Raw genomic sequence first — 22,705 nt, forward strand, 5'->3', positions numbered from 1 at the left:
GAAGTGTATTAGCCAACATGTGTAGCGTTGAGACCATACATACATCAGACTGTGGGTGTATTACTATGAGAACATATATTTATATAAATATATAAACTATATACTATGACTACATTTATTCCCATGTTTTTGTGGTTTCTTATAGCAGTAGCGTATTATGTTGTTGTTGTTCAGTCGCACAGTCGAGTCCGACTCTTCGCGACCCCATGGACCAGATCACGCCATGCCTTCCAGTCTTCCGCCGTCCTCTGAAGTTTGCTCAACTTCATGTTCGTTGCATCTATGACACTGTCTAACCATCGCATCCTTTGCCGTCCCTGTCTTCTTTGACCTTCAATCTTTCCCAGCATATTATAGGTCGTATCCAATGCTCCCTCTAAGCGGTGGAGTCCTGTGAGCAAAAATCCTACTTTGTAAGCTGCTGGCATTAAAGTTGTGAGCGGGTGATTTGGCTACTGCATAAATTAGTTTGCTCTGGAGCTGTCCCTTCCTGAGCTAAGACAAAAATGTGTGAGCCGGAGGCTAAAAAACCTGTGAGCTAGCTCACACTAACCCAGTTTAGAGGGAACACTGGTCATATCCTGACCTGGCTGGCCCAGGCTAGCCTCATCTTGGAAGATAAGCAGGGTCGGCCCTGATTAACAACATGGATGGGAGATCACCAAGGAAGTCCAGGGTCACTACAGAGAGGCAGGAAATGGCCAACCACCTCTGTTAATCTCTCGCCTTGAAAACCCTATGGGGCTGTGACTTGACGGCACCTTCCACCACCACTGTTTTAGGTAGTATTGTCCATACTAACGACAAAGTAAGGAATAGGCAAAGCTGGCACTGGATACAGTACCGAATCAAGGTATGCTACGGATGACATTACTGCTGTTTTGAGAACAAAGGTGTGTTCGCACTCCTACAATATCCCCTGGGGACTGCACAAAAAGTATCGCAAACCTCCCTCTAGGCAACAGCTACTAATAACTCAATGAAGGTTTCACTGACTTGGGAAATTGTTATGCCTACAGCAGCTTAATTTGGGGGCTGACGCTGGAGTCAGACTAAGAAACCTGGGACGATCCACGCCTCCTCTGCGGGGCTGTTTCTATCTGAGGCTACACTTCCTAGTTTCTTGCCAAGAAAGCTGGTATTTCGTGGAACAAGCACAGCATTGCACAAGGGTCCTACAGTGTCCCGATCACATTGATTGCTCAGTCAACACCTCTTTTTCTGCTAGCAGAACTCCTTTTCTTCGTGTGTCTATCTGGCTGCAACAGGTATTACCTGCTGATTAACTCATTCAGCCTTTCTAAAGGGGGAAGCTTCCTGTTGGATTTCCTCAGATTCTCTATATACTATTCCTTGGTAATCTCAACCAGTCCCATGGCTGTCACTACCACCCTCTATACACAGAGGACAAGCCAAGTTCTTACTGCCACACTCGGGATCTCGGTCAACATATCTAAGACCAAACCTCTCACTTCCCCCCTCAAGTCTTCCTTTCCTTTTGGTATACATCTAATGACAAATTCGCCATCTACCTTGCTTTTTGTTGTTCAGTCGCACAGTCGAGTCCGACTCTTCGCGACCCCATGGACCAGATCACGCCAGGCCTTCCAGTCTTCCGCCGTCCTCTGGAGTTTGCTCAATTTCATGTTCGTTGCATCGATGACACTGTCTAACCATCTCATCCTTTGCCGTCCCCGTCTTCTTTGACCTTCAATCTTTCCCAGCATCAGGGTCTTCTCCAGTGAGTGCGCCCTTCTCATTTGGTGGCCAAAGTATCTGAGCTTCAGTTTCATTATCTGGCCTTCCAGGGAACAATCAGGGTTGATTTCTTTTAGGATTGACTGATTTGATCTTCTTGCAGTCCAAGGGACTCTCAAGAGTCTTCTCCAGCGACTAAGGCACAAAGCCTCCGTTTTGATTCCTCCCTCTCCTTCATTCCCCATAGTTGGTCCACCAGTCACCTGTTCACACTGCTTCTTCCTAGCAGACAACCCTTCCCCTCTGCTGCCCTATGGTGAAAATTCTTACGAACGCCCTTGACCCGTCTCCTTTTCTGCTGTTCCATGTTACCCAGGACTCTGCCACCAAAATCACTCACCCCTCTTGCTGCCCAAACTATGCAGTGTTCTCCATTAACGCTATCCACACGCAACACAAAAGCCCTTATTCTGTTCTTCAGAGCCTTTCATGGATTCTTCCTTCCAAAGACCTCGCCAACCACAGTCACAATGATCCCCTCCTTTCTAGCCAGCATATCGAGTGTAGTTTAACTGTTTTGTCCGTACTTTAATTCTAAGGGACTCTCAAGAGTCTTCTCCAGCGACTAAGGCACAAAGCCTCCGTTTTGATTCCTCCCTCTCCTTCATTCCCCATAGTTGGTCCACCAGTCACCTGTTCACACTGCTTCTTCCTAGCAGACAACCCTTCCCCTCTGCTGCCCTATGGTGAAAATTCTTACGAACGCCCTTGACCCGTCTCCTTTTCTGCTGTTCCATGTTACCCAGGACTCTGCCACCAAAATCACTCACCCCTCTTGCTGCCCAAACTATGCAGTGTTCTCCATTAACGCTATCCACACGCAACACAAAAGCCCTTATTCTGTTCTTCAGAGCCTTTCATGGATTCTTCCTTCCAAAGACCTCGCCAACCACAGTCACAATGATCCTAGCCAGCATATCGTGTGTATTTTAACTGTTTTGTCCGTACTTTAATTCTGTTTTTTAGCTCTTTTCTACATTGTTTTAATGATGTGGGTTTGGAAGGGGGGGATTGATTTTAATGGTTTTACGATGTAATTTTATAAGTATGTTTTAAGTTGTCGGCCACCTTGCAAGGGCGGAAAGGCAGGAGACAAGTCCTGTGAATAAACCACAGTAAGGAAGAGTTTGATGTTCCAGCCGCACCACTACCCACAGTGTCCCGTTCCCTGAAACAACCAGCCCTGGCTACCCCATATGCCTCAGCTCCCTGGGCCACAGGAGACTTTTGTGGTGCCACCGCTCTCCTCCTCCTCCTGTGAAAGTCTTTTTAGCCATCCATAAATTAACTCTTTACACATACAGCGCTGTATCTAAAGAAGTGAGCGGTGGCTAACAGAAGCTCCTCCCCTACCACAAATTTTCTTAGTCTTTTAGGTGCTCCTGGACGCTTGCTCTTTTCCACTGCTGCAGCCAGACTAACACAGCTACCCATCTTGGTCTATCGCATTCTAGCTGTATCTGAAGAAGCAAGCAGTGACTCACGAAAGCTCACACCCTGCCACAAATCTGGTTAGTCTTTAAGGTGCTCCTGGACTCTTGCTCTTTTCTACTGCTACAGCCAGACTAACTCGGCTACCCATCTTGACCTATCGCATTCTAGCTGTATCTGAAGAAGCAAGCAGTGACTCACGAAAGCTCACACCCTGCCACAAATCTGGTTAGTCTTTAAGGTGCTCCTGGACTCTTGCTCTTTTCCACTGCTGCAGCCAGAGTAACCCGGCTACCCATCTTGATCTATCGCTTTCTAGCTGTATCTGAAGAAGCAAGCAGTGACTCACGAAAGCTCACACCCTGCCACAAATCTGGTTAGTCTTTAAGGTGCTACCCATCTTGATCTATCTTACGTGTACAAAACGTGGACCAAAAAAAACCCCATTCCCCCCACTACCATCACTTCCAGTCTCCTGCCATTCCTCTGTTGCCTCTCTCGCTGGCAGATCCTGAATGTTTCTTCGCACTAAAAAGGAAACCCTCCCTGCAAAGAGAAAGCCAGCAGTACGCGCGCGGCGGCGGGGGGGGGGGAGAAACCCCGCTTCTCCCTGCAGCGCTAGTTTTCTCCTTGCAGGGAGGTTTCCGTCTGCATGCAAAGGCACAGCCAGCTGCCTGAGAAAGGGAGCCCCGGGAGAGGAGGAGGCCCGCGAGAGAGCGAGGAACCCGGGGCGAGGCTGATTCAGACGCGGCGGAGGCGGCCCACCGGAGCCCCGAGTTGGGGCGGAGGCTGCGGGGAGGGACCCGGGGGAGGCTGCGCCGCCGCGCCGTTACCTCCTTATCGGGCACCCACGGCGGCTCTTCCAGATCGAAGGGGCTCCGCGCGGCCCGGCTCTCAGGCACCATCCGGAGCCCGCTGGGCGAGCGGACCAACTTCTTGCCCTCGCGGGCCTCTCGGCCCGACATTTTCACCTCACAGCCGCCACGGCCGCACGGCGACGCGCCCAAGCCGCTGGCCCACCAAGGATTGCCCAATCAGCAGCGCCTCCTTCGAAGATGGGCAGCGCGAGGCGCCAATGAAAGCGGAGGGCGTGCCACTTAGGGAGGGAGGAGGAGGTGTTGTTTTTCCGCCCCGCACACAACGGGACGGACAGGGCGCCCCGCCCCTCGGTGTGACCCTCTCAGCCAATCGTTCCCTCCCAAGGGTGTAACGCGACGGGAGGGAGGGGCAAAAGCGCATGCGCAGTTTAGTTGCCACTCTGGTCTAGGGCTGGAGTGGAGTCCGGTGGTGAAAAACAGGGGGAGGCCGTTTAGGAGCGAGAACAGCTTTCTCGTAGCTGATTGGCCGAGTGTTGGTTTCCGCGCGGTGTGATTGGCTAATATCTTGCGCGGGCCCAGCTCGTTCGTAGCCAAATGGTTTGGCTGGTTTGTTTTGTAATGGATGCGCTGTTGGGAAGTTCATGCGGGTATCTGTCTTTTTATTTCCCGCCGACGCCCTGTCTGCTTGTGAGCAAGTAGTGGGGAAAGCGATTTAGTCGTGCATTGCAACGTGGCGAGGCAAACATTAAGGTAACTACAAATAATGCTAGAGTCTGGTGGGTGGTTGTGTTGGTCTGAAGCCACAGAACAAAGTTTGAATCCGGGGCACCTTGAAACCAACAAAGGTTAATTCTGGGTAAGAGCTGAAGTGTGCACGCACCCTTCATCAGATACAGTGAGAAACAAACTTCCTCAAGCCGAATATACAGGTAGGGGGTTAGTGGTCAGGTAGGGCTAGTTAGAGTCAAGAAAGATGCATACTTATGCATCTTGACTCTAACTAGCCCATCTGTAAGGCTTGAGGAAGTTTTTTCCAGTGTCTCTGAAGAAGTGTGCACATGAAAGCTTACATCCAGAATTAAACTTCGTTGACCTTAAAGGTGCCTCTGCTCAAATGTGCAGATAATGCTGGTAGGATCTGGGTGCGGTGTGTTCTAGGGTTACCAGGCCACTGGCAGGGAATGGGGGGCAGGGTTGCCAGATCCAGGTTGGGAAACTCCTGCAGATTTGGGGACGGATCTTGGGGAAGGGAGGGACCTCAGTGGGGTACAATGCCACCGAATCCACCCTCCAAAGAATCCATTTCCTCCAGGGGAACTGATCTCCGTGGTCGGGAGATGAGCTGTAATTCCAGGGAATCCCCAGGTCCCACCTGGAGGCTGGCATCCTAGCAGTTTCTGATGGGGGGCACAGTGACTGACTATACCAGTGAGTGACTTCTGTCACTAATAGCCTTGCTCATATTTTGCAAACTGAGGGCTGTGGCTTTCTTGATTGAGTCAATAATGTGGCATGAATTAACCTGATCCTGATCGCCAGTGACACATCCTTATCCGTAAGTATTTTCCCTAACTTCTTCATGGCTGCCCGTCCCAGTCTCAGTCTATTTGCAGTCCCCTTGGTTGCAGTCTCCCTTTCGGTTGATGAGGGAGCCAAAGAACAGAAGATCTTGAACAATTTCCGTTTCTTCATCGTCAGCCTTAAAGCTGTGTAATTCCTCAGTAGTCATTACTTTTGCCTTCTTGATGTTCAGCTGCAATCCAGCTTTGGCACTTGATGCTTTAACCGTTATCAAGAGTTATTTCAAGGGTTCACTGTTTTCTGCTGGTAACGTGGTGTCATCTGCATATCTCAAATTACTAATGTTCCTTCCACCACTTTTCACTCCTCCTTTATCTAAATCTAATCCATAAGCTTTCCCTATTATCCGTTCTGTATATTGATCAAAGAGATAGGAAGTGCTATTGTCAGTTGACAGTGGGTATAAAGAAAAAATTGTAAGCAGTGGCACTTAAAGGCCATAAAATGCAATAGGCACATTTATTTTGTCTGTATCTTGCTTTTCTCCCTATTTCATGCTCAGAGCTACTTTGGAACATCGTTTCCCCCTCTTCCATATTCCCACAACAGCCTTGTGAGGTAAGCCATGCTGAGAGTTTTTGACAGGCCTCCCAGCAAGCGTCTGTGATAGAAGTGGTGATTTAAACCCAGGTCACCCAGCATCCTAGTCTGCCACTTGATCCAGAACACTGTACTGGTGCTCTTCACTACACATGAAAAAGAATATTTTGAAAAACTGATATGATCAGTGGGTTGGATCACTTTTACTAAACCCAGTTTGGTGTAGCGGTTAAGTGCGCAGACTCTAATCTGGGAGAACTGGGTTTGATTACACACTCCTCCACTTGCAGCTGCTGGATGACCTCGTTCTGTCAAAGCTGTTCTTGAAAGAGGAGTTCTCGATTGAGCTCTCTCAGTCCCACCTACCTCGCAGGGTGTCTGTTAGGAGGAGATAGGAAAGGAGTTTGTAAGCTGCCCTGAGACTCCGAGTGAAGGGCGGGGTATGAATCCAATCCCTTTTTGCAGGTCCTGTTCACATTAGCACCATTTTCCTTGCCTTGGCTCTCGTGGTTGCCATTTCCCACACATGTACACCCTGGTGGACCTTTCCTGGCTTAAACAACTGGGCGTTGATAGATTGCTCTAATGTTAGAACAACCCATTGAAGTAATGTATTAGTGCACAGCTTAACTGTTTTTTAAAAAGTAAGTCTCTAGTCGTTTTCAATGCTGAGTTATAAGGAGAAAGGTGCAGGTTGTCCTCTTACAATTCCACAGTGAAAAGCAGTGGAGATTTTAAAAAAAAATGACAGCTGGGAACTAGTATTGTGCATTCGGATCAGGGAGTGGCTCATATTGAAGTTTGCCCCTTCATCAGGGCAGATTAGATCATAAAAACAGCTCAGGATAAGTGGAAGGGCTACTCAGGCTGGACCAGGCTAGGAGCAGCACAGAAGGAGATTGTGGGTGAGATATTGTTGCTGCTGGATGCAATCCAAAAAAATAGGAACTTTGCCACTAGGTTAAAGGCTCAGTCTCCCTTGCCACTGCTCCTTCTGATCTACGTTTTATCTCTGTCTACCCTATTGCAGGACATTGTGTGGCCCAGCAGTTTTTAAGAAATGGACTGGGATCAGCTCGACATGAACCCCAGAGTGATTGCAGCTCTTAAAAAAGGTAACTTGTTGCATTTAAATAAAAATATAAAAAGGTAACATCTCTTGAGTCCGGTTCCCATATGTGTAGATTCTCTCCTCCCCTGACCAGTCCAGGAATGGGAGGGGAAAGAAAGGGGGGATGATAGAGGTTTCTAAAATTATTCTTGTGCAGAAAGTGGATAGGGAGGTGGAGAAAGGTAATTTTTTGTTCCTTTCCTGTAAGATTAGGCTGTTACCACATGGATGCTTTTTTTCACTTTGGCTTCCTTACAGCAGCACTGTTTTGGGGAGCATCCAGAGACACTGTCCACTAATTGTCCACTTCTGGTGTGTTCAGTGCTGGTGTTTTCCCCTGCTTTGCTGTGATCTTTCCCATACTTTGTCTGGTAGGGTCTTTTGAGAAAATGAGCCTTTGTACATTGTGTGAATGGAAAGTTGTGCATTTTTGCAGGTCCTGTTCATATTGACACCATTTTCCTTGCCTCGGCTCTCGTGGTTGCCATTTTCCACACATGCACACCCTGGTGGACCTTTCCTGGCTTAAAGAACTGGCCGTTGATACATTGCCCTAATGTTAGAACAACCCATTGAAGTAATGTATTAGTGCACAGCTTAACCGTTTTTTAAAAAGTAAGTCTCTAGCCCTTTTCAGTGCTGAGTTATAAGGGGAAAGGTGCAGGTTGTCCTCTTACAATTCCACAGTGAAAAGCAGTGGATATTTTTGTTAAAATGACAGCTGGGAACTAGTATTGTGCATTCGGATCAGGGAGTGGCTCATATTGAAGTTTGCCAGGGCAGATTAGGTCATAAAAACAGCTCAGGATAAGTGGAAGGGCTACTCAGGCTGGACCAGGCTAGGAGCAGCACAGAAGGAGATTGTGGGTGAGATATTGTTGCTGCTGGATGCAATCCAAAAAAATAGGAATTTTGCCACTAGGTTAAAGGCTCAGTCTCCCTTGCCACTGCTCCTTCTGATCTACGTTTTATCTCTGTCTACCCTATTGCAGGACATTGTGTGGCCCAGCAGTTTTTAAGAAATGGACTGGGATCAGCTCGACATGAACCCCAGAGTGATTGCAGCTCTTAAAAAAGGTAACTTGTTGCATTTAAATAAAAATATAAAAAGATAACATCTCTTGAGTCCGGTTCCCATGTTTGCACACCTGGTGATCAGTGTTCCCTCTAAGCTGAGTTAGTGTGAGCTAGCTCACCGTTTTTTATCCTCCAGCTCACACATTTTTGTCTTCGATCAGGAAGGATGGCTCCAGAGCAGACTAATTTATGCAGCAGCCAAATCGCTCGCTCACCACTTTCATGCCAGTAGCTCCCAAAGTAGAATTTTTGCTCACAAGACTCCACAGCTTAGAGGGAGCATTGCTGGTGATTGTGGGTTTAACCTCTAAACTTGAGTTTTGCTACTTTCGCTTTTGGCTTGGGGAAGTTACCCTCTGAATTTCACGGCTGGGTAGGCTGCGACTACTGCCTGCTAAGTGTTCTTTTCTCATTCCAGTCTGAGCCTATTTATGTTTACTGAAAAATAAATCCCACCCGTTTCAGCAGTATGTCTTTGCAAAATTGTGTGTGTGTGTAAGGTGCTGTCAGGTTTAGAGATGTGAAGGCCCGGAAAAAACCCGGAAAAATTCGGGGGGGAAACGGTTTTTTTCCTGAAGCCTTTTTTGTTTTTTTCCGAAAAATTGGAAAAATTGAAAAAAGAAAAGAAAAAAAATTGATTATAGAACATTTTATTTTAACATGATGGATAAAATATTTTAAGACAAGGTGTTCAAATATTTTCCAAATCATTTCTAATATATATATATATATGGTATCAGATTGATCTAATTTCTGTGCACTGAGGACAAGCAAGTCCTAGGTTACAAACTGAACTCTCCAATGCAAGAACAAGGTGCATTTCTTCCTTTAGGAGGTGCTATTGTCAGAAGAAAATAAAAAGGTTTCAGTTTTGTTTTTGCATGTGGGCGGGTATTCTGTTTGTAATAACTGTTTGGATACACTATATTTTTAATATGCTAGTTGTGATAATTTCATGCCAAGTAAAAATGTCCCTAGTCATATTTTATGTTCCTAAAGTAGCAGAATGACTTTCAATCTAGAAAAGACAAAAGAAGTGCTAATGTAGCATTTTTTTTCAATTTTTCCGAAAATTTCTGTTTTCCCCCGAAAAAAACTGGGGAAAAAACGGGTTTTTTCCCGAGCTTCAAAATTTCCAGAAATTTTACATCTCTAGTCAGGTTGCAGCCAATTTATGGCAACCCCCGTAGGGTTTTCAAGGCAAGAGAAGTTCAGAGGTGGTTTGCCATTGCCTGCCTCTGCGTAGCGACCCTGGACTTCCTTGGTTGGTCTCCCATCCAACTACTGGACCAGGACCGGCTCTGCTTAGCTTCCGAGTTCTGATGAGATTGGGCTATCCAGGTCAGGGCCAGTGGGGCTTATGCTGCAATCTTAAGAACATTTTCCTGGGAGTAACACTGTGGTCCTAAGCAGAGTCACACCCTTCAAAATCCATGGAAGTCAGTAGACGCAGAAGGACATAAATGCTTAGGGTTGTCCTGTAAGTCTTGCAACCCTCTGTGCATTTCCTCAAACGTAAATTCTGTGAAATCCAGCAGCGCCTCTCCAGTAGATCATGCCTAAAATTAAACTGCCGCTTGAGCTGAAATGCTTTGAGTGAGGTCTGCATCGATCAAGAAGTAAAACAAATTAATTGTTTTAAATTGTTTTAACTGTATTTTATTGCATTGTGTGCCTTCATTGTGTAACTGTGGTATTGTATTACACCTATGTCTTGTAAGCCGCCCTGAGCCCGCATGCGGGGAGGGCGGGATATAAATGCAATTAAATAAATAAATAAATGCAGCAACTTTCTTTGGCAACAACAGTGAAAAGGGTTAATAATAATAATTTTTTATTATTTATTCATTATATGGGGAAAGAAATAAAACCAGTCATATTTAATCACTTTTCTCATTCCAGCTAACCTAAGATCCATCAAAGAGGTTTTGAATCTTTCAGGAGCAGATTTGCAAAGGTTGACCAAACTGTCCAGTACGGACATACAGTACCTACTAAAAGCCGTTTCTGGTGCACTGAGAAAGAACTCAGTCCTTACGGGTAAGAGTTTCCTTGTTTTGGGGGCGAAACGCACCTTTGTCTGTACCTGTGTGATGGAGAAAGGATGTCTGTAGGATTTTGATTTCGGCAGGCTTGAACTGGAATAAGTCTGTCTAGGTTTTCAGCGCAAGTTTTATGGCGAGCGGCTTAGATCGGAGATGCTTTGCCTAGGAAGGTCTGTTGGAATTACACTCATCTAAACTCACTGGCTTCAACTCTCTTTAGGATTACACTGTCAGTTAGTTACCCTGAGAGAAGGCATATTGCTTGTTTTTGGGTTCTGACTTGTCGGTGCACTAAGAAGGATTAATCTTCGTTCGAAGCAGTTTGAAAGCTAAGTCAAAAAAATTATTGTGAAGCAAGGGCTCTTAACTGTTTTAACTTGGGGCGCTGTCTTCTCCCTTGGTAATCTGCTCTCTACATTGTTTATAGTATGTCATATCTTAGACAGTTTTCTGTTTGTGTTTTCTAATTCTGTAATTCTGGTCTTGTTGCATTGTTCGTCAGAGAGCTCACGCTGTCTGAATTTTGGTGTTTTTTTTAGTATTTTGTAATCTGCTTTGATCCTTAGTGAGAAAGGTGGATTATAAATTACATAAATCAGAGGTTCCCAATTTTTGAGCCTGTGGGCACCTTTGAAGACAAAGAGTTGGTTTTATATCCTGCTCTTCACTACCCAAAGGAGTTTTGGAGAGACTTACAGTCACTAGTTGCTGTAGATTTTCCGGGATGTGTGGCCGTGGTCTTGGCATTGTAGAACCTGACGTTTCGCCAGTAACTGTGACTGGCATCCTCAGAGGTATAAACACAGAAAGATGGAATACTCTCTGTGTCAAGGTGAGAAGAAAATGGTAGGCAGTAAATTTATATCTACTCCAGAAGGTGGGTAGGGCTGAGTCATTGTCTTGTAGGAGTTCAACAGGCTATGGACATGCTAATGGAGGAGCTTTCCTGAGGAGGTTCTTTTGTTTCCTGAGGAGGTTTCCTGCTTCCTGAGGAGGTTGTTGAAATTCTAATCTTAACTGTAGTGCTATTGTCTGATGTAAAGCCTTTTGTGTTTTTCAGGACAGGAAGCCATGTCCTATTTATTTTTAAACTCTTCTTTCGTGTTGAAATTATGTTTATGTTGGTGAATTTCAATGGCTTCCCTGTGTAATCTGACATGGTAATTGAAAGTGTTGTCCAACCTTTCAGTCACCTTCTTACAGTCACCTTCCTTCCCTCTCCCCACAACAGACACCCTGTGAGTTAGGTGGGGCTGAGAGAGCTCTGAAAGTACTGCTCTCTTGAGAGAACTGGGACTGACCAAAGGTCACCCAGCTGGCTGCATGTGGAGAAATGGGGAATCAAACCCAGTTCTCCAGATTAGAGTCCACCGCTGCATGTGGAGGAGCGGGGAATCAAACCGTTCTCCAGATTAGAGTCCACCACTCTACACCAAACTGGCGTGGAATTCTTACACAGCATGGTGGTTGCAGCCACAAAATGGATGCCATAAAACAGCTGCTACAGGAGGCAGAGCCGGCCACAAAATGGCTGCTGTAGTGAAGATCCCTGAGCTGTGGTGGAGGCAGCTGCCAGAGCAACGTTTTAAAGAATCTGCATAGTCATTGGAATCTCTGGTGGCCAATCAGAACCCATGCTGGGCAAAAGACCCACCGGGCCTCGCCCACTTTTTCTAAAAACACTGGGCAGGCACCATTTTGGGGACCCCAAACATAAATAGAGAGGAAACTATCTATGATGGCCCAGAACTCATTGAAAAGAATGGAGTAGCCTGAGTATTATGAGAAAATTAAGCGTGGCTGGAACAGTTTTGAATTCCCTGCGTGTGTAGACAAATGGTGGTTGTTCCAGAATAGAAATTTGTTTAAGAACTGGAAGTCATTCATCATGGAAAGAGATGACACTTGCGTGCCCCAGCTACAATTGGTGCTTCGGTTCCCTCCTCTCAAGCCCTCTTGGACTGAGAGAAAAGCTGTTCAAACAACCGGGGATTTGTTGGGTTGGGGATACTGCTGTGGGTATCTCAGGATAAGGATCTTCAAGTGAAAGTCCCAAGATCTTGGTTCCAAGGATATATAGAAGTTGGATTCTATGAGCCAGGGGCACAAGGGTGTTTATAAAAACATAAGCAGCGCCCCGCTGGATCAGACCAATGACCCCTCTAGTCCAACATCCTGTCTCACACAGTGGCCAACCAGTTCCTCCGGAGGGCCAACAATGGGGCATAGAGTCCCTTGAGAGCCAGTTTGGTGTAGTGGTTAAGAGCGGCGGACTCTAATCTGCGAGAACTGGGTTTGATTCCCCACTCCTCCACATGCAGCCAGCTGGGTGACCTTGGGTCAGTCACATTCTCTCAGAGCTGTTCTCTCAAGGACAGTTCTCTCAGAGCTCTCTCAGCCCCACTTCCCTCAAAGGGTGTCTGTTGTGGGGAGAGGAAAGGAAGGAGATTGTAAGCCACTCTGAGACTCCCAAGTGAAGGGTGGGGTATAAATCCAACTCTTTTTCTTCTGATGTTGCCTCCTGGCAGCAGGATTCAGAGGCTGACTGACTCTGAACATGGAGGTTCATGGGAGTGGATCTTTCCCGGCAGGGCCTTGTGACCCCCTCACCTGATTTTCCGCTGGCAAAGGTGCTGACAACAAAGGGGCAGTGAGCTGTTTTGTCTGATTCTACTGGGATCCCCCCCCACTGGGATTCTCCCCGGGGTTCCCCCCCCCCCCCCCCCGGCTTCCCAGGTTCCAGTTTTGTGGCGGTCACAGGGGGAGACTGTTGGCAGAAAAGGAAGGTGCCCTCCGCTTGCTGACTGGAGGACCCAGCCTGTTTGTTTCTACAGAGTGGCCTGAACTTTGTATGTAAACTGGCCTGAACTTTGCCTACACTAGGAGGGAATAGCAATTGCTGCCCTCTTAGCCGCTGCCCTCGGTCTCCCACACTTGATCAAATCTGTCCTCGAGTCCTTGGTTTGGATCTGATGCGCACAGGGTGAGGGGACAGTCCTCCCAAACAGGTGCAACGGTTCTGTTCGGAGCTTCCTCCCAGGTGAACAATCAGTGCTGCATTTTCTGGGAAGGAGAAGGCTTAGAGGGGACATGATGGCAGTCTTCAAATATCTGAGGGGCTGTCGTGTAGAAGATGGAGCGGATCTATTCTCTCTTGCTCCGGATTGCTAGATCTAGATCTAATGGGTGGAAATTACAAGGAGTCGATACCGGCTAAATATCAGGAGAAACGTCCTCACTGTCAGAGTGGTTGAGCAGTGGAACAGGCTGCCTCGGGAGGTGGGGGATGCTCCTCCGCTGGGCGTTTTCAAGCAGAGGCTGGACGACCATCTTTCGGGTATGTCGTAGGGCTGTCTTTCGGCTGTGCTCCTGCAGAGTGCAGGGGGTTGGGCTAGATGACCTGCCAGGTCCCTTCCAGCTCTCACATTCTATCATTCTTCTCCCTTCTTCTCTATCTGTCCTGTAGCACTGCAGCTCTTCCAAGATGAAAACCTCGGCACTTCCCAACGCCAGAAGCTAAGCCTGGGCTGCCCCGTCCTAGATGGTTTGCTAAGAGGCGGCATCCCTCTGACGGGGATTACTGAAATCGCTGGCGAGAGCTCGGCCGGGAAGACGCAAATCGGTTTGCAGCTCTGCCTTTCTGTGCAATATCCGTATGAACACGGTGGGCTAGAATCCGGTAAGAAATGTTCTCCTGCCTGTCTCCTTAGCAGGTCTGTGATCTCTTAAGAGCCGCTGTGGTGTAGCGGTCAAAGTGTCAGACTAGGACCTGGGGAGAGTCCTAGGTTCAAATCCTCACTCTGCCATGGAAGCTTGCTGAGCGATCATGGGCCAGTCACACTCTCTCAGCCTGACCTACCTCGAAGGGTTGTTTTCGAGAGGATAAAATGGTTGTAAGCTACTTCGGGTTCCCATTGGGGAGAAGAGCAGGGTATAAATCAGGGTTCCCCAACGTGGTGCCTGTGGGCACCGTGGCCCCTGCCAGCACCTTTCGTGGTGCCCGCCAAGTGTTTCTAGCAATGGGTGATGCCAAATGTGGCTTCTACCCAGTTGGCCATTAGAGATCTAACTGACTGTACGGATTGAAATAACCACGGTGTTGGTTTTATTCTCTCACCCTTTCCCAGTGTATTTTTTTTTAAATTAATCCTCTTTTCCCCCTGCGCTTGGGTTTTCTCTGTGTGCATGTGTGTGGGCTGGCTCCACTTCCCGTAGGGGCCATGCTGTGGTTGTGCCCACCACGCTGTGTCAGAACCCCAAAGGTGCCCACAGGCGCAGAAAGGTTGGGGACTCTTCATATAAACGAACCAGAGATGTTAGGCTTAGTTGGGGCTGTGCGTGTTTTTGCACTAGAAAAGAAAGTTACCATTCCGCACTCTGAAACCCTGGATACTGCACTGATAGCAGTAAATTGCTACAAGGAGTAACAAGGGTGCGAATTTGCATTCCCCCCCCCATTAAATAGATTTCGCATCCCGTATCACAGTTCATGCTTTCCCTCTGTTTTCCATTCTTGTTGTATACACATAGTCCTGGTCTTAGTGCCCCAACAGTACTTATAGAATCTTAGAATCATAGAGCTGGAAGGGAACTCCAGGGTCATTTAGTCCAACCCCCTGCACAATGCAGGAAATTCACAAATAACTCCCCCCCCATGCCCCCAGTGACCACACCCAGAAGATGACAAAAAAAACCTCCAGGATCCCCAGCCAAACTGGCCTGGAGAAAAATAGCTTCCTGACCCCAAAGTGGCGATCGGCATTTCCCTGGGCATGTGAGAAAGGGCCATGAGAACCAAGCACTGAGGCACCCCTTTCTGCCCTCCCTCTCATGACCTGCCTAAGTTCACAGATTCAGCACTGCTGTCAGGTGGCCATCTGGCCTTTGTTTGAAAACCTCCAAAGAAGGAGAGCCCACCACCTCCCAAGGAAGCCTGTTCCACTGACGAACCACTCTGTCAGGAAGTTCTTCCCAATGTTTTGCTGAAAACTTAAGGGCAGAATGATACCCTCTTAAACCCATTGACTTTGGTGGACTTAGAAGTGTATAGCTTTTCTTAGCGTTGCACCATAAGAGTCCTCCTTTCGTCTGACGGCACCCCTCAGTGGCTGCTGCGGCCTAAGTGCTAAGAACAGACTTTGGGATGGCAAGGGGAGGGGGGGAAGCTGTTGTGAAATCTTTCTGCAGCAGTGCCACAAAACCAACATGATAGCAGTGCTTTCGAGACTGGCTGCAGCGAGAAGGGAACCGTCCCCAAAGTCCCATTCTGTTGCAGGTGCTGTTTACATTTGCACAGAAGACGCTTTCCCCCATAAGCGCCTCCAGCAGCTGATTGAGCGCCAGTCCCAGCTGAGAGCCGATGTTCCACACGACATCGTGCAGAAGATAAAGTTTGGGAACAGCATTTTTGTCGAACACGCAGCCGACATCGTAAGTACCCAGCCGACTCTTGGGTGTCCTGTGTGGAATCCGGCACAGTGTTTGGGCGGCGGGGGGAGGATTTCCACCTGCAGAGAAGGACTTTGTCACCTCCCTCCCCTGCAGCCTGAAATGACACCCCCCCACCCCGCTAGTCCTGGAGGAGCAGAATTGTTTGGGGGGGCATTTCAGGTTGCAGCCGGAGAGAGGAGGTGAGAAAGTTGTGCACTGTGGGTGGAAATCCTTGGTGGATCCAAGCTATGGAGTCCAGTTTTGTACAGATGCAAATAAATGTTGTAGGGGCAAGACTAAATTCCAGGAGCACCTTAAAGACCCACGAGATTTCCAGGGGATAAGCTTTTAAGCGTCATCTGACTAAAGGGAGCTAATTAATTAATTATCGTACAGCAGTGTGTGTAGAATAGCCAGGAGATCCTAAGATTGTCTGGCAGCCAGAAGTTCTAGCTCCTTTAGCATTACATGCCACTAGGTGACAAGCTAGACTTGTTTTTAAGGCAAGAAGTGTTTCAGAGGTGGTTTGCCATTGCCTGCCTCTGCGTCCTGACCCTGGTATTCCTCGGAGGTCGCCCTTCCAAGTACTAGCCAAGGCCGACCCTGCATAGCTTCTGATATCTGACGGGATCAGGCTAGCCTGAACTTTGACTCTCGAAAGCTTATACCATGGAGATCGTCTCAGTCTCTAAGGTGCTGCTGGACTTGCTGTTCTTGCTCTTCTACTTCAGACCAACACAGCCACCGAACCAGAAATGCTGAAGGGGGACTCTTGCCAAAGACTACTGATAAGATAATCATTATTCATGCTGAGAGCTCATGTTCCATGGCTGACTGACTCATCTCCATGGCTGTCATGTCGCAGTAAATATCAGCCAAAAAGGTCAGGAGATTGTTACAGAATATAAAGTTAGCCTTTTCCTAAATTTCAGTGGAAGTATTCCAGAGCATGAAGGGAAATAGCAGTCGGTGAATGTCAAGGCTGCATGGAGACTCTCTGCAGAATGTTCAAAACAAGAGAAAAGCCCTTAGAGTAGGGGTGTCAAACATGCGGCCCGGGGGCCAAAGCAGGCCCACAAGAGATTGGCTGTCTTCTGCTTCTTCCTCCAGTTCTGCTGCTGTGTCATAGCCTGCTTTCCCAGACTCTCTCAGTCGCTCAGGAGAGACAGACAGGAAAGGTTCTGCCCTTAATGACTAAAGAAATGTAAATCCAGGGGGGTAGCCATGTTGGTCTAAATCAGCAGAACAAATTTTGAGTCCGGTGGCGCCTTCAGATGAATAAAACTTCGTTGGTCTTAAACTTCGTTCTAAAGAAATGTAAGGAAGAGACCACACTAGGGACTAGAATTTGGGATCGCTGGGTTCAGATTCCCAGTCCTCTCTGAAGCTTGCCTGCTTTGCCTTGGGGCAGGGGTGTGCTCTCTCTGTGTCTAGCTGAGCCTGCCGGGTTGCTCTGAGGGTCACACGGGGGGCGGGGGGGGTGAAGCACATAATCCATCCTGAGCTTCTTGATGGAAATGCACTAGACAGAAAATGTGTGGGCTGTACTGGCCAAACCTTCAAAGGCAGGGAGCAGACGACGTCAGGTTCCCAGAGCTCTGCATAGCTCCTTCAGCTTCCCTGTGACTTGAACAAATCGCACAAAATACTTCCCAGTGTATTTTCTCAACCGTAATGGTTAGGAATGTGCCTGAGCTTATTATGAAATGGGGGAGGCGTGCGGCTTAGTGGTAGAGCAGTCTACTTGGCATGCAGAAGGTCCTGGGTTCAGTTTCCACCCTCTCTCCAGTTAAAGGATTTGGCGGTAGGTAATGTAAAAGTCCTCTGCCCAAGACCTTGGAGAGCTGCTGCCTGTTTGAGTAGACAACAGTGACACTGATGGACCCAAAAGGTGTGATTTAGTATAATGCAGCTTCATGTCCTTCTTTGGAGGTTTTTAAGCAGAGGCTAGATGGCCATCTGACAGCAGTGCTGATTCTGTGAACTCGGGCAGATCCTGAAAAGGAGGGCAGGAAGGGTTGCTTCAATGCTTGGTTCTCGTGGCCAATGTTCCCTCTAAGCTGTGGAGTCTTGTGAGCAAAGATGCTACTTTGTGAGCTACTGGCATTAAAGTAATGAGCGAGCAATTTAGCTACTGCATCAATTGGGTTGCGCTGGAGCTGTCCTTCCTGAGCTAAGACAAAAGTTTGTGAGTCGGAGGCTAAAAAACTGTGAGCTAGCTCACACTAACTCAGCTTAGAGGGAACACTGCTCGTGGCCCTTTCTTGCATGCCCAGGGAAGTGTTGGGTCACCACTTTGGGGTCAGGAAGCCATTTTTCTCCAGGCCAGTTTTGCCGGGGATCCTGGAAGAGTTTTTTCATCTTCTGGGCTTGGAGCAAGGTTTTTTTTTGGGAGGGGGTATTTGTGAATTTCCTGCATTGTGCAGGGGGTTGGACTAGATGACCCTGGAGGACCCTTCCAGCTCTGTGATTCTATGTGTATGAACAGAATCCAGCGCTAGAAAAATTGGGTTTCTGCACCCAGCATCGCATTCTGCAAAACTGCACCATCCCTCCCCCCCCCCGCTAGAGTAATAATGTAAAGCTTTTGTATTGAATTGTTCTGCTTTGAAAGATAGATTGACCTTGCGTAGCCAATTGCTTTGCAAAAGCCATCCTGTTTTCCCTTCGGCATTTTTGGTATTGTTATCCGTCAGCACAACAAAAGAAGTCAATTTGATTTTCCAACAATGCCTGGCCTTCTTCCTGCCTCGTCAGTCAGATTAGACAACATAGAGAAGCTTCAGTCTTGCATGACAAGATAAAAGGCTATTGCTAATTAGATTAGTCAATAATCTAATTAGTGGTGATCTGATTTAAGCTTCCTGTACCCCCACCAAACAGTTCCTAGCCAAGGGGCTGGGCTAGAGTGTTGAACTGGGACCCGGCAGACCCGGGTTTGAATCCCCACTCTGCTGTCGAAGCTCACTGAATGACCTTGGGCTGGTCACACACTCTCAGTCTAGCCTACCTCACAGGGTTGTTGTTGCTAACATAAAATGTAAGAGGGGCGACTGATAGTCTAAGCTGCTTTAGGTCACCCTGGGGAAGAGAAGCGACATAGAAATAATTACATACATGGGCCAATGATCGAACTTGGTACTCAAGTTGCATCTCATGACTCCCTTACACCCCTTATGACTCCCTTACACCAGGTTTTCCTGCAATGGAAAAAAGAGTTCCTTCAACAAAGAGAGACTTTTTCTCCAGCAGAGGGAGCCATTCTCCATTGGAAGACATCTTTGTGTGTTGAAGGACAACTTGTGGAAAGACCATCGTATGACCATGTATTCTAATAGCAAAGTGTGGCCCTTATCTGTGGATACTTAAATCTGCAGATCAGGGCCACATTGACAGGGAGCCCCCAAGTTTGCAGGAAAGTTTAACATTGAACAAATATATGGAGGGGGGGTTTAAATTATCCCCCCAAGCAAAAGCACAAACATAGACCACACACACTTAACCTCCTCTGTTTGATGACGGAGGCCAGGAGCCGTGATGGTGGAGGGGGGGCGGGAATCATGTGGAGGCAAAGGCTTGGAGCCACAACAGTGGGGGCAGGGAGCCACTGGGCTCCACCATGAGAGATAGATGGGGAGCCACTGTGGGACAGGAGGAGGCAGCGCAGTGGAGAGGAAGGGGAGAAGGGGAGCCACTACTATCCCTTCCCCGCATAGTGGCAGGGAATGTGATCCAGATGGCGAATGGGTGGGGTTAGCTACGAGGAGGGTGGGATCCTCCTGTGAGTCACAGGTCCCCACTTGCGTCACCCTAATTCCCAGCTGTCTTAAAACCAGTCTCAAAAGAGACGAAGAAAAGAAGGGCTTAATTTTCAGTTTAATCCTTGTATGTGACTTGCTGAGCTTGTCAACCACAGCTTGCAGCATGCTGGGCTGGGCTGGCCATCAGTTTCTGACCTTGTGCCAACATCAGAGGCATCTTCGTCAGCCAAGCTGTGGCTCTAAAGGGTGCCAGAAGCCACACTCTCAGCTTGCATTTCTTGAAATGTCCTGCAATTCTCCAACGAGGCTCTAGAACATTCTCTTAGAACCGCGTAGCTCTTGAACTCTTTCCTCGGTCTGCTGTCTGAAGCTTCCTGGTCTTTGCAGGAGACTTTCCACGAATGCATCGCAAAGAGGATTAATGTGCTGCTTGCGCGAGGCATGGTGCGCCTGGTCGTCATCGATTCCATTGCAGCCTTATTCCGATGCGAGTTTGCTGCTAAGGACTCTGTACTCAAAGCCAAGTACTTGCAGACGTTCGGAGCCAAACTTCACCGATTAAGCAGCACGTTCCGGACCCCGGTAGTGTGCATTAATCAGGTAAGAAGGCCATCACTGTTGACGTTTGCTATTGATTCTCACAGGGCCAACTGTGCTGTAGGTTTAGGCTCCGTTCAGACATAGGACAAAACCAAAGTTTAGTTGAACTAGCTATGGTTATGGTTACTGTGACTGTTTTAGTGCAGGCCACTCCGCTGGGTATAGCTGGAGTCCATCAAGACAGGATCTGTAATCATTATTTGACTTGGAAGTTGGGTTTCTAAACCGGGGTTAGCCTTAAATTATGGGTTTTGAATGACGTACAACAATGAACGTTCTGGCTTAATCCTGGCATCACTTTCATTGACACCCCAGCTACAGAGATGCTTGGCCAGAGCAAAGGCAGAAAAAACCCCCTAGGATTTGTTGAGGCAAACCAGGGTTTGAATGATCACCCGCAAACCAAACCTTGGTTTCACGAGCTAACTGTGGTTAAAAATGTATTTAAAATATTGGTATGCCCTCCTTTCTCCTGCTTGACCAAGGTGGGTAATAAATTGTGGGTCTGTGTTATGGCGGGACTGAGCCATAGCCTAAAAGAACGCTGGGAAGAGCTTAGAGGGAACACTGTGATAAATGTGTGCCTTCTAAACCTTCCATATTTTTTATAACCCAGGTAACTGATACTATGGGTGAGGCCCTCACTGACGATCACAGCAGTCCTTGGTGAGTACAACAGGAGATGAATGTATACGTCGGGTGTGAACCCTGTTCAAAGTGAAATGTGAGGCTTAAACTGTTTCTCTTCCATTGAAATAGCACTTGTACCAAGGGAAAGGCCATGGTCACCACTGACAAGAGACGTGTCTTTTGAGACATGTGCAGCAAACAGAAAACCACAATGGATTAGGAACCTGACCAGAGGCTACGACTCATTTAATAATCTGCAGGGGGTTAAAACTGGTTTTCCTCTACACAGCCTTGATTTGAATAGGTTACGATGAGAATGAAGGCTAGCAGCCATTAGAGACATCAGTTGGTTAAGGGAGACGATGAAACTGGATTTTGCATACTGTCCAAAGAGCTAGGGAGGTCTTACCTTAAATTGTAATTTGATTGCTAAGCAGATTTTAGCATGTGTTTTTTTCTTCCACTCCTGATGGCTCACTAGTACAAACATTTCTGATCAGAGTTAAGTGATCAAGATCAGTCTTCACTTGATCTAGCAGATGAAGCTTAGATTACTTGGCTGTCCAAACTTTGTCCTAATGAGAATCCTACTGAAGCACTGTAGTGGTTAGTGTCAGGCAAAGACCGGCGAGACCTGGGTTCAAATCCCTGCTCAGATGTGACGTTTCACCTACCTTTCAGGGCTGTTTGTGCAAAGGGACTAAAATGGAGGAATTGGGTCACATATGCCACCCTGAACCCCTAGAAGGTGGTGGTGGGATGAAAATTAAAATAACTGCATCTACTAAATACCATTTTTCAGCTCTACGGGCAGGAGTGTTGTTCCAGCACTCGGAATCACTTGGTCCAACCAACTGCTGATGAGGCTGATGGTAAGCCGCACAGGGCATCTAGTCCAGCCTGCCGGAAGCACGTTACGGATAATGAGAGTGGTTTTTGCGCCCCACCTGCCCCAGTCTGCTTGCTATTACACAGTGAACGCGCAAGGAGTGAAAGGAACGAGGACGGAGACTCCGACATGACATGAAGCAAAGTTGGGGAGGTAAAAGTCTTCTCCCTCCTTTTGTTTATAAATGGATTAACTGTTTCACCGACAGGTTAGCATTCCCGAGATGCGTAAAGAAGCCACGTTTACACGCCAGTAAGGTTTGTTTCAATATTTTATTTTTATACTTTGAAAATGCCAAAGAAGCTTTACATGATAACATTTTCAGAATGAACCACAGTTCTGTAACAGGCTTTTAAAAAAAACAACAGGAGTCATTTAATGGAAATGTGCTATGCACTTGTGGAATCACGTTGCTGTTTTAGAGGAGGAGAACGGGCATTTTTTGTCCTCTGCTCTATATTCTAGTGCTGTTTTTTCTGGATAAAAATGTATTTGGTGAGCTGAAGTGGCAAGCTGAGAGCACAGTTGGTTTAGTGGAAAATCAAGAAATGGAGCTTTTTTTACAAAAAAAAAATCCATCAGTGATTTATTATTGTTTGGCGCTGAACTGAAAATTGTATTTTCTTTTAAGAATGGAATCTAGGGAGTTCTTTTTAACATTCAAGTTTGGCTTAACGCATTTTTTAAAAAAACCTCTTCAAAGTTTTAAACAAGTTTCTGTTTTAGGATCTTTCCAATCTAAAGCAAGAAGGTAATTCTAATACATCCAGTGAACAAAGGTTTCCCTTGTCTTTATTGACACTGTTACCTTGTCAAACCTTCACTGACTAGAGTAGCCTCGGTGCTTTGATGTGAATTTTTTAATGCAGTTAAAAATGCTTTTCTCCTCAAAGAGATGCATTGTAGTTTGAAAAGCTTAATGGTAAAGGAACTAACTCTTTCGCGCTTCAGTCCAGTGGTATCTTAACTCACATATAACTCTGCTCTATAATACATAAATCTCTAGGGGCAGAAGTCCACATTACCAAAAAGCA

The 22,705-nt window shown here is 47.1% G+C and overlaps 2 protein-coding genes across 2 annotated transcripts in view; one reads left to right on the forward strand and one right to left on the reverse strand.

Moving 5' to 3' along the window:
* Positions 1 to 4,196, reverse strand: part of ZFYVE21 (zinc finger, FYVE domain containing 21) — a 27,267-nt gene extending 23,071 nt beyond the window's left edge. The window contains 1 exon segment of the mRNA XM_015417799.1: positions 4,023 to 4,196. Within this exon segment, the coding sequence (XP_015273285.1) occupies positions 4,023 to 4,154 (132 nt within the window). The 5' untranslated portion in view covers positions 4,155 to 4,196.
* A 422-nt stretch (positions 4,197 to 4,618) lies between these two features.
* On the forward strand, positions 4,619 to 21,804 carry XRCC3 (X-ray repair complementing defective repair in Chinese hamster cells 3). The gene is made up of 8 exons (XM_015417793.1): positions 4,619 to 4,757; positions 7,159 to 7,243; positions 10,219 to 10,356; positions 13,828 to 14,040; positions 15,637 to 15,791; positions 19,940 to 20,152; positions 20,769 to 20,818; positions 21,585 to 21,804. The coding sequence occupies exons 2-8, from the start codon at positions 7,189 to 7,191 to the stop codon at positions 21,802 to 21,804; spliced, it is 1,044 nt and encodes a 347-aa protein (XP_015273279.1). The 5' UTR covers positions 4,619 to 4,757; positions 7,159 to 7,188.
* Positions 21,805 to 22,705: the final 901 nt, after the last annotated feature.

This window comes from Gekko japonicus, unplaced genomic scaffold (assembly GCF_001447785.1).
Source record: "Gekko japonicus isolate JY-2015 unplaced genomic scaffold, Gekko_japonicus_V1.1 scaffold270, whole genome shotgun sequence".
In the NCBI taxonomy this organism is placed as follows: domain Eukaryota; kingdom Metazoa; phylum Chordata; class Lepidosauria; order Squamata; family Gekkonidae; genus Gekko; species Gekko japonicus.